Below are 12,767 nucleotides of genomic sequence, written 5' to 3' on the forward strand. Positions count from 1 at the left end.
CCCATCTTCACTTCCAGCAGGATAACACGGCATGTCATAAAACACAAATCATCTCAGACTTTATGTTGAGCCCAAACTACTGTATAAAATCAAAATGTTTCTCTGGTTATAATTTAAATGAACTCGGAAATCTATTTAATCATTAATCTGTTTTATAGTAATGTACTTCTTCCCCCCCAAACACACTCTCACAAAAAACAAAACACAAGCTATATGCAAACAATTTCATTCAGGCACTGAAGGCATAAACGCACTGCAGAATGAATATGGCTGTAAAATGGAAAGTTTTAGCCGGTCTGGAAATATATAAAAGACAAAGTGACACAATTATTCTCCAGGACTCTTTTATTTTGCTGCAGCAGTGATGACGACCCGTTACTGCAGGCTGACTTTGAGGAAATGTTTCATTATCTGGCTAATTTCTGTCCAGCAGCTCATTACAGACTAACTCATTTCTACCTCAAGTAAAGTACAGTAAGAGCTTCTGTTTAACGCTGATCATCAGACTGGCACTGATGCACCTGTTTCTGTGGGCTTTCTGACATCTGTATTAAATCCTCCTGTTTGCCAGTCTGGGATGTGGGACAGAGACAGGTTATTATGACCCAGAAAGCTCTTTTCAAGGTCAAGTCTGGTAAATATCAAACACATTTGCGCATCGTTTACACTCACGTTATTTTCCTTCTCTTCATGTGCTGCTCTGTTTCTCGTGTTACATTTCAGCACATCTTACTTTTACAAAAATCCAGCAAGTTTTAAAGTGTATTTATTCACTAACAACAGCCCAGAATTGTTCATTAATGTCCATATTTGACTCAATGTTGGCTTACAACAACCCAACATTTTATATTTTGTCCTATTTGACCCAGTGTTAGGTTACAACAATCCAGCATTTTAACTCTAAAAAAGTTGAGTTGCTGTAACCCAACACTGGGACATATGACAATATTTAAGTTACACTTTTGTAACTTAACGTTTTGGTTTGTCCATGCTTGACCCAACATTGGGTTAGAACAACCCAGAATTGCTCATTTTTGTTAATATTTGAACCCAACATTGGGTTACAACAACCCAACATTTGTATTTTTGTCTTATTTGACCCACTGTTGAGTTCCAACAACCCAGCATTCTCAGAGTGTATAAATTCACGTTAAAAAAGTTGGGTTGTTGTAAACCAACATTGGGACATATGACAATACTCAAGTTACACTTTTATCCCAACGGTTTGGTTTGTCAATGTTTGACCCAACATTGGGTAACAACAACCCAACATTTAATATTTGTCCATATTTGAAACATCATTGGGTTACAACAACCCAACATTTTATATCTGTCCATATTTGAAACATCATTGGGTTACAACAACCCAACATTTTATATTTGTCCATATTTGAAACATCATTGGGTTACAACAACCCAACATTTAATATTTGTCCATATTTGAAACATCATTGGGTTACAACAACCCAACATTTTCAGAGTGTACACTAAAAAACATGGGGTTATTTTTTCTACCTAAATCTTGGGTTGAGGCATTTTGGGGGGTTATTTTCAGAGTCTTGGGTAGTTTCAACCCAGCTCTTTGGGTCAAATCCACTCACAGCAGGGGCTGACTGGAATACCACATATTATATACTAATTTGTCTAAATGCAATGAAAATAGTGTAACATAAACCCAGATTCCTTGCGTTTTCAGATGATTAAAATGAGATTTATGCTCATAGCAGCCCTTAGTCAGACCTTTCTGAATTTTTTAATTTCTTACTACCACCTTTTGTGCACCTGTAATCAAACCGTACTTCAGTGACACCAAGTCAAAACACCACAGTTGCTGGGTCATCTTTTGCAGGCATTTTTGGATCAAATTAACCTATTATATAAGTAAAAATAAACAATTATTGGGTAGAAAACAACCCATTTATGGCGTTAAAAATAATAACCTAATTACTTGGGTTAATTTAACCCCTGATGTGTTCTGTCCCATATTTACCCAGCAGTAGGGTTAAAACAACCCAATTGGGGTAGTTTTTAACCCTGTGTTTTGTAGAGTGTATATATTCACTCTAAAAAGCAGTTGGATTGTTGTTGGGTCAATTAAGAACCCCAATGTTGGTGTAATTAAATAATTTTAAGTTACACTTTTTAACCCAATGGTCTGTTTTACCATTTAAAAACCAACATTGGGTTAAAACAAGCCAAAATATATATTTTAGTCCATATTTGACCCAATGTTGCAATACAACAACCCAACAATAAATTTTTTTGTCCACATTTGACCCAGTGTTGGGTTGACAACAACCCAGATTTCTTTGTCCATATTTGACCCAACATTGAGTTACAGCAACTCAGCATTTTTTAGACTGTTTAATCACTCTAAAAAAAGTTGCGTTGTCGTAACCCAACTTTGGGTCAATGCAGAAACCCAATTTTGATTTGATTTTGAAAATTTATATTTAGGTTTACTTTTGTTTAGGTTTACTTTTTAAGTTACACTCACCAGTATTTTTGTAAATATTTGACCCAACATAGGGTTACAATAACCCAGCTGTATATTCACTCAAGAAAGGTTGAGTTGTTGTAACTTAATGTTGGGACAGATAAGAAACCTAACATTGCGATAATGTTAAAAATTTAATTTAAGTAAAATTTTATAACCCATCTGTTGGGTTATACAACAACCAAGCATTTATAAATTTATAAAAAAAAATGAACCTTGTATACACTCTATAAACAGCATTTTTAGAGTGTAGCAGTATCTCAGTGATGCTAAACTCACACTAGCCCATTCAAAGTCAAGGGTCACCAAATGACTAGAAAAATATATTAATTTGTGTTTCACTGAGACTGAAAAGATTTGAACTGTAGCCTAAACTATTACTTTAGTGATGTTGTAGATTGAAAAAAAAAAACACAAGATGATGACTAAATAATATGACTATTTGTAGTTTTGCTGAGTTATGCCGTGTTCCTTTAAGAAACTACAGAGGGAGTCTCCAGCTGAGTGCAGTTGAAGAGTTTCCACATTTAATTAGTTAGAGAAACCTGGTGACGCTGATGTGTGTAAACACATCAGAATCTGCCCTGCACGCCCAGCTCCTGCTCCACCGCTGTCTGGATGGCAGTGTGGACGATGCTCACTTCTTCTTGAGTCAAAGTCCTTTCCATGTGACGGTACACAAGACGATAACAGTGGCTCACTTTCTTCATCCTAGCAGAGCAGAAAAAGAGAAAGACATCATGAAAATGCTGAAGATCCTCCTTTCTTGAGGCTTTCCCTCCCTATTGTGCACTCTAAGAAGTTATTTAAACCCACACTATAAGAAATTATTGCCTATTTAAATCCAAATTGGGTAAAATATAGACTAACCAGAACATTGGGTTAAATTTGGACCAATTAATTAAATAAATAAAAAATTACCCCGGCAGTTGGTTTAGTTGGTATTACACCCAAAATTAGATTGAAATAACAGTGTTTTTCATAGTGCAAATTGGGTAAAATATGGACTTATTAACTTGGTCCCATTAATTAATTTTTATAAATTAACCCAGCAGTTGTTTTAGTCTGTAATACATACAAAATTGGGTTGAAATAACCCAGCATTTTTAGAGAGCAAATTGAGTAAAATATGAACTAAGCCAAACATTGGGTTAAATTTGGTCCAATTAATTTTTATTTAAAAAAACTAACCCAGCATTTGGGTTAGTTTCTATTATACCCAGAATTTGGGTTGAAATAACCCAGCACTTTTGAGTGCAAATTGGGTAAAATATGGACAAACTCAAACATTGGGTTAAATTTGGGTCTATTTATTTAATTAAAAAAAATTAACCCAACATTAAGATAAGTTCCTATTACACTCAGAATTGGGTTGAAATAACCTGGCAGTTTACGGACTCACCAAAACACTAGGTTAAATTTGGTCCTAATTATTTAATAAAAAAGAAATAACCCAGCAGTTGTTTTAGTCTTTATTACATTGGGTTGAAATAACCCAATATTTTTTTACAGTGCAAATTGGGTAAAATATGGACTAACCCAAACGTTAGGTTAAATTTGGTCCTATTCATTTATTAATAATAATAAAAAAATTAAACAAACAAATGAAGTTGAGCATTACTAAATGTATTTATTTATTACATTCAGCTTATTTTAATTGTTTGCGAACACTTACTTAATAAAATTGTAAATCCAATTAATCATTTAGTGTATGATACAATGATGAATTGACTGAAAATTTCTGTCTTTCTGTATTCTGTATTCTGTAATTTCTGTATTTATTGAAATTTCTGTGATTATCATCTTCCCCATCAGGGGACACTAAAAATGAGTTGCAGAGTCTGATTCGTTCAGTCTGATTCATAAAATAATTTTGGATAAAACTTTGACCACACTTCGTTATAATTGTTCATTTATGTCTTTGCTGGAGATTAGAACTGAATTGAGAAATAGTTTTGAAACCAATCTTAAAGAATAAAAATAAAGTATAGAGAAAGTAAAGAGGCTGAATGGAGGAGGCTCATTCTTTATTCTCGCGCTGCAATGATCTGTTTAACTGTTTTTTTTTTTTGCTAGTTCAGTTAGTCCATTCAGTTTTCTCACTTAAAAAGTCTGCCATGTAATTAGCAAATGTGCCATGGTGCGAAGCAACTGACTCTTAAAGAGAATGGGAGATGAGACTGGTTTGGTTTAATGCTCAAAACACCAAAAAAGCCAACCCTGTTAGACCATGCACTGGGGTGCAGAGCGTATTTTTCCATCTCTAAAATAGCACAAGTGGATTCAGACACGCCCTTAATGCTTTAGCGCAGTGCGCTTTAGACTTTGTGCCTAGATCATTAAAATAGAGCCCATTAAGTCATCTGGTCAAATTGTTTTCATATCGAAATGTACATCGAAAAAAATATCTATAAATATTGTGCAGCCCTACTTAATATGGTCAACATAATCAATAATTAATACTTTCAAGGTAAAGACAAGCTAAAACAACACAATTCTTGAGTTTTTTTGGAGGAAAAACGTAATAGTTTTGTGTTCTATATACTTAAATTGTCCAAACTAGTAATATACCTTAATTCCTTAATGCTGTCTCAACACAAACCCAGCGGTGTGATGGTGTGGAACCCAGCATTTTTAACAGTGCAGAGTTGTTGTTCAAGAGTGAACTTATTTCTGGAATTTCAGCGCTTCTGAAAAAGGGATTCACATTTTTTTTTATTCCCACTGAAGAAATAAAGTCAAACTGGTCTGGAAAGGCTTGACGGCAGCATCTTCACGTCTGGCTGCCATTAAAGTAAGTTTAGTTGTTGCAGTGCAGATATTTCGTTACGCAACAGTGTTTGCGAGGTCAAACTAATGCAGAGATCAAACTGGTTGATGGAGCTGCCAGTCAACAAACTCTCAAACACACGCAGTTCTGCCGCTCTCAGGGGAACAGCTGGATTAACAAAGAACCACAAACTACAAAGTTTTCACTTACACAGCTCTCTCCGGGGACGAGACCAAAGTCAAGCATGATTCCCGCTTTATTGTGCCTGCTGTATGTAAGCAAGACTGCAGACGACTGAGGGAGGAAAAGAAAGCCAAGGTTTTGGACTCTTTATGGAGCAACCAAGTGAAACAAAATGGCTGACAGGCAACTGCAGAAAAAGCAGCTGTTGGGATTCCAGCGCAAACCATCGGGGAGTTGCGAAGCTACATCGGATTCACTTTGCTGATATTGGATCTGCAGCCCATTGGGAAGTAAACTGACATAATAATGCATCGGAAAAGCACCCTAAGAAGCCAACAGCTTGAAGTTGCTTAGCGCTTTGGATGAAACTCTGTAAGAGCTATGGATGCTTTCGAGCAATCATTATTTACTATGCAACAACTCAAACCTTTTAAAAATATATATCTTTATTAAATCTTAACTTTACAATTCATTCATTCACTTTCCTTCTAGTTAGTCCCCTATTCATCTGGGGTCACCACAGAGTAGTTTAAAGGTCCCCTTTTAAGGTAAAAATGGTAACACTTTACAATAAGGTTCATTAGTTAATGCATTTACTAACATGAACTAATCATGAACAACACACGTACAGCATTTATTAATCATAATTGAACATTTACTAATGCATTATTTACATCCAAGTCCATGCTTGTTAACATTAGTTAATGCACCATGAGTTAACACGAACTAACAATGAACTACTGTATTTTCATTAACTAACGTTAACTAACATGAACAAATACAGTAGTAGATGTATTGTTCATTGTTTGTTCATGTTAGTTAATGTATTAATTAACATTAACTAATGAACCTTATTGCAAAGTGTGACCGTAAAAACTATTTTAAAATCAACCCAATTAAAATAAAATTAAATACTTAAAACAAGTCAAATGCTAAAGCTAAAGATTCTCCTCTGTGTGTCAGTATTGATAAAGCCCCTCTCAGTAAAACACATCCTGATGCTGAAGAGGCTATAAATAACCGTCAGATGAGTGTGATCCCTGGAGAAGCTCATCTGTAACGGACTGACACACAAAGGAACCATCAAACCTGGAGCTGTGTGAGAAGAGATAATTAATCAAACCGCAGCAAGTGTGAACGAAGAAGAGGTAAAGCGAGAGCAATTAACGTAAACCCAGGAACGACTGAAAACTCCAGCACATAAATAGACAGCTGTAAAAATAGACAGCTATGAATATATCTGTGAAACGTGACGGCTTTCTGTGAAAAACGGGTTTTTTGCGAACTCGTGGAGCCGTCGGCTTGCACACACACACACACACACACACACACACACACACACACACACACACTGTCTATCAGCCTAAAACACACACACACACACACACACACACAAGATGATTTGAGATGATCACGGGGACATGACGACTTTCACACAGACCAAACAACTAAGCCAGATCATTGAATTAAGTGATTTACATCCAGAACTGAAGTCTCATTTTTGCAATGGTTTCTTTTTATCTCTCACATCAGCATTGAAAATATTTGCTTATACGGTAGCTTTGCAAATGATCACTAACGAAACAACCCCAAGTGTGAATGAAGTGCATTTCCATCAAGTTGTTTGAGCAACTGATGGTGATATTTTTAGCCAGTAGGCACCTTGATGTAAAAACGACCTTAAATACATGTCAAAAAACAAGTCGAAAATGTAAATCAATTCGATGATAAAACCTCAACGTCCATTCGACATCCACATCCACATCCATTAACCATCAAAGTGACGACACCAAAAGTATTGTAATATTATAATATAAGGACGGTTTTGTTTATCTGAAGGTCCAAATATACACTGGATTTTGTATTCCTACAATGCATTTAAATGACCTTGATGTCAAAACGACATCACTTTGACATCTAACATTGGCACCAAAAACACATCAAAAATCTGTAATCGATTTTTGACATGCTTTTCATGATGTAATATTGTAGGTCTTTAAGCGGCAGTGAATCCAGAGAAACTGAAATATGTTTCCTCCATATACACTACCTGACAAAAGTCTTGTCACCTATCCAAGTTTTAGGAACAGCAAATAATAAACTGACTTCTAGTTGATCAGTCGGTACCAGAAGTAAGAAGAAAGGCCTCTAGATTACACTTATTTGACCACAATAAAATGTAATCATGCTTTGATTATTTTTTAATGATTTCATTAGGACAGTAAGGTCTGACTCTGCTTAGACAAAAGTCTCGTCACTGAACAGAAATAATGTCCAGTATGGAATATAAATAAATGCTGAATATTGTGTCTGACTCCATCATGAGCTTGGAGGACTGCATCCATACATCCTTGCAATCACTGATTAATAAAGTCATCTTTAATGGCGAAGAAAGCGTTCCTGCAGGACTCCCAGAGTTCATCAAGAGTTCCTCTTGAATGCCTCCTCCTTCATCTTACCCCAGACATGTTCAATAATGTTCATGTCTGGTGACTGGGCTGGCCAATCCTGGAGCAGCTTGACCTTCTTTGCTTTCAGGAGCTTTGATGTGGAGGCTGAAGTATGAGAAGGAGCGCTATCCTGCTGGAGAATTGTCCCTCTCCTGTGGTTTGTAATGTAATGGGCAGCACAAATGTCTTGATACCTCAGGCTGTTGATGTTGATCATCCACTCTGCAGATCTCTCGCACACCCCTATACTGAATGTAACCCCAAACCATGACTTTTCCTCCACCAAACTTGACTGATTTCAGTGAGAATCTTGGCTCTATGTGGGTTCCAGTAGGTCTTCTGCAGTATTGGTGATGATTGGGATGCAGATCAACAGATGATTCATCAGAAAAATCCACCTTCTGACACTTTTCCAAATGATCAACTAAAAGTCAAGCTATTATTTGTTAACTGGGATCTGCATTAATTTAACGAAATATTTTACAATAAAAGAAGATGCTAAATGCAGTGTAAGATTTGCTGCTTATGTCCTGCAAAAAGAACAAAGTCATTTTTTAAATTAATTTAATCCGAACAATCCGATAGTTACAATCATATAAAACGAATCACCTTTCTCAAAAGTTTCACACTAGAGAGAAGATATTGGAGAAGAATTTCTCTCAGGCACAATACAATCCAATACGGCACAGAATGTGTCAAGCTATGCCGCTACTTGTCGGAAAATGTATTGTTACCAGACAAGCTCCATTATTATGAAAACTGAAGTAAGTAGTGTTTCTATTTTTAACTATCTGCACTGAACGAACCAGCAAAACTAGCCAGAGCTGCAAAAAAAGGGCAAGTTAAAATCAGAATCATATCCCTCCTGTTAAATTTAAGATATTTTATTTTTTTCCCACAAGTTCTGTTTAATGGAGAGATTTTTTTTTCAATCCATTTCTAAACATAATAGTTTCAGGATGACACTACATAATATTATAGACTATAAAAAGTGAAAACTTAATTTACTTCGACTTGTTACAATTAAATGAATTAAGTTTGACAAACTTAATGTATGACAGTTTTCATTACTACTGTAAATTAAGTTAGTTATTTTAGGTGTAGCATGTTTTAGTAATTTATTTTAGAAAACAAGAATAACAGTACATACAGTACAGTACTAATCATTCAATATAATATTGTAAATCTAATAATAATAGTAAAAAGTACTTTTATTACAGTGTGGATAATTCCCTTCCCTTGTTAAAATAGAAATAATACTTATAATAATAATAATTATTATAAAAATAATGTTTTGTGGTAAATACAAGTATTGTTTATCACTGATAGTAAACAATACTTATAATTGCCACAAATAACTTACTAAAACCTGTTACACCTTAAATAACTAAGTTAATTTATTACTGAAAAAAGTTATAAATTAAGTTTGTCAAAGTTAATTAATTTAATTGTAACAAGTCAAAGTAATTTGTTTAAGTCTCCACTTTTTACAGTGTACTAGATATTTACTAGTGTTCAGACTGAAGTGCAATTTAACAACCTAACTAGGGTAAATAGGCAAGTCATTGTGTAACAGTGGTTTGTTCTGTAGACAATCAGAAAACAAAATATTGCTTAAGGGGGCTAATAATATTGACCTTAAAATGGTTTTAAAAGATTAAAACTGCTTTTATTCTAGCTGAAATAAAACAAATAAGACTTTCTCCAGAAGAAAAAATATTATAGGAAATACTGTGAAAATTCCTTGCTCCATTAAATAAGACTTGAGAATTATTTGAAAAGAATAAATGCCCTGTATACGATGAATCAATCAAGTCAATGTGAGCCAGCATGTTATTTTCCATCAAGGTGTATGGTTTATGCATGGCTTCCTCAGTCTCTTCATTTCGTAAAAAGAACAGCTGACATTTCCAGTGAACACACACACACACACACACATACACACACACATACACACACACATACACACACAGATGTTCAATAATTCAGTGGCCACAGAAGGAGAACAGTGATCCAAACACACACAACAATTCCTTTTTATTGGAGCTGACTCTGTTTTATTGCCTGGCAAAATTTGGTGTGGGAGTCGGCAGGTGCAGTTACTCATAGGGGCTTTGCTGCGAACGGAAAGGTGTGTGTGACAAACTGCAAGCAAGAAAAAGACAGATATATGAAACCTATGGTGAGTGACAGAAGCAGAACTGAAGCTCAACGAATTTATGAGCAGAATCCGTTTGACGCCTGCTGAGAATTACACTGTAAAAAATGCTGGGTTCCACATAATTGCTTCATGTTGTCCCAACTCATTACTTTAACTTAATTGTTTTTAAAAAATTAAATGGATTGAACATAAAACAATTAAGCTGTGCCTAAAACATCTTAAAGCTGCTGTATGTGCGTTTTTGGCTCTTCTAAAGCATAAAAATACTACAATATGTTTGCAGATATTAGGTTAACATGCTCAGTGAACATTCTTGTTTATCTGAGAAACAATGCTAAAGTCAGACATTCTGCTTTGAAAATGTGTTACGTGCCTGAACGTCTGACTTTGTTTTGGTCTCTATAACCTACACAACGCCTGTTTAGCCAATTATATTTCAGCACTCCGGGTTGCCTTATTTAATTCATTCAGTCAGGAAGTACAACCTCCGGTGGACAGCAGCAGACTCCGAAATGAGATGCAGATTCAGAGTTCCACATGAGGTGGTTATTAATTAGCAGATAATATAAACATTACGAATGTAAACATTAGGTGAGCAGGTTACTTTGCAACCCAGTGTCCTAACAACACGCTACATGATGAGATGTGCAGCGATGAGCAGTTTGGCTGTTTACAGCCATTCAGAAGCACCGAATAGTGCACTCACTGCACTCCAGCGAAATGGTAAGGTTTATAATCTAAATAATACATATTAAACCTCTTTAACATTATTAAATGTAGATGCTGAATCACTGATATGTGATGGTTTGCACTGAGTCACAGGTCTAAAGCTCAATGTCAAAGGGTTTATTTTATTTTCCAGATCTGAGGTGAACTATCTGCTGCTGCTTTCAGTAGTATGGCAATAAATGTCATGCGAAATGGCATTAAAACTCACATTATTAGCATTTAACACTGAATAAAGTACATGAGGTGTACCTGAGGTGATCATTGTCAGTTTTCTGTTGTTCACCTGTGAGAAATATATACATTTTAGGTGTTGGTTAGGACAAAAACTCCTTTCAATTTCTTTTGGAAAATATTCCTTCTATCGCATGTCGCTGCTTTTATTTAGAACACGACTTAAATCAGCCTTTAGTACGGTGGCCGCGCTGCTTTAAATACACAAACAACTGAAGAAACACGCAGCAAATAGTTTTTTCCACAACAATTTCTTAATTTGCAGCGTGTTAAGCTCTCTCGGCCACCGTACTTTAGGCTCTATAGTCAGACTCGCTCCTGTTGACGTGGTCAATCTGGCAACCTGCGCTTGTGTATGTTCTGAACCAGGAGTGCAATACCTAGTTCAACCACTGGGTGTCAAACTTACATACTGCACCTTTAAGATTGGGGTTGTTTCAACTCATATTAAATTAGTAGTTTGAATAAAGAGCAAAAGTCATTTTTTGGCTAAACCACTTTTCTGCATGCATGAGAAAACAGAAATCTCCAGCTGACACCGTCATATATTATTTTCAAGATTCATTTGTTTTTTTTTTCTGAACATTACAGATGCACATTTATAAACAGCGTCAGTATATAGTCTATTTTTGATTTATTATGGGCATCCATTAATGCTTTTTATGTGGATATTTCTCACAGTTGCTCTTCCGACCATTAATTAGGGACGTTAATAGAGCACAAAAATGCCAGGAAGCCATAGAGATTCATTAAACAGCATTAGTAATGTAATACATTAAACACGGGTTTGCTCATTTCCAGCTCACAGTTATTTTTATGAGCAAACATATACATTACAGACAATAGTATAAATATAGTATAAAGTCTTACATCTGGAACTGAACACTGAGTTTCCACACTTTGCAGAAAGCATTTAATGCACAATGAAGCAGGTGTAATATGCAAGTAATGACTGACTCAAGTTTATTGAATTATGAGAAAATAATGCATTGTCGTAGGAATAACGGACAGCCTTATTGTGCATTTTTTTTCTATTGGCTCAAGTCAGGGGATCACGGTGATTTTTAAAAAACATTTTAAGGTCAATATTATTAGCCCCCTTAAGATTGGCTACAGAACAAACTACTGTTATACAATGACTTGCCTAATTACCCTCACTTGCTTAAATAACCAGTTAAACCTTTAAATGTCCCTTCATTATGTTTAGAAATGTGTTGAAACAGATATTGGGGGAATACAATTTTGAAAAGGGCTAATAATTCTGACTTCACTTGTATATCTTCTCTTTAATTGCTGTTTACTGGTTCGGGTTAGGTCATGTGAGTGGATCACATATGTATAAGCTTTGCTTTCCCCACAACATGACTCGCTAGCAAACACACATATCAACAGTTGCACGTATCAAAACCAGACAATGCCAAAAGCAACACAATTCAGAGGCGTTCCTTTATGTTTTAAGCAACCCAGGCTCATTATTGAGAAGTACCCCTGTATACGTTTCTGCAGAGCGCCAAATACATCCCAGGAGATATGTTTTTTTTTTTTTTTTGCAGTTTTTGTTTTCTCTAATCTACAAGAGGCCACTGTGTATGGATTTTAACATGTAAGATGTCTCGCGAGTGCCATTCACTCTTGCTGTTCTCGCGTAAATCCAACAGAGGTCGCTGTCAACTGACTGACTGACCAACCGACTGACCACACTCTTAGAAATAAAGGTATGCGAGCTGTCACTGGGGTGGCATCTTT

The 12,767-nt window shown here is 35.6% G+C and overlaps 1 protein-coding gene across 2 annotated transcripts in view; it reads right to left on the minus strand.

Annotated features, from left to right (window-relative positions):
- Positions 1-327: 327 nt before the first annotated feature.
- fars2 (phenylalanyl-tRNA synthetase 2, mitochondrial) overlaps positions 328-12,767 on the minus strand; it is a 182,658-nt gene continuing 170,218 nt past the window's right edge. Inside the window, exon 8 of one of the 2 annotated variants that reach the window (XM_087308903.1) lies at positions 328-3,208. In XM_087308903.1, the coding sequence (XP_087165029.1) occupies positions 3,070-3,208 (139 nt within the window). In that variant the 3' untranslated portion in view covers positions 328-3,069. 2 annotated transcript variants of the gene reach the window in all.

The sequence above is a fragment of the Danio rerio genome, chromosome 24 (genome assembly GCF_052040795.2).
Source record: "Danio rerio strain M-AB ecotype USA chromosome 24, GRCz13ab, whole genome shotgun sequence".
NCBI lineage: Eukaryota > Metazoa > Chordata > Actinopteri > Cypriniformes > Danionidae > Danio > Danio rerio.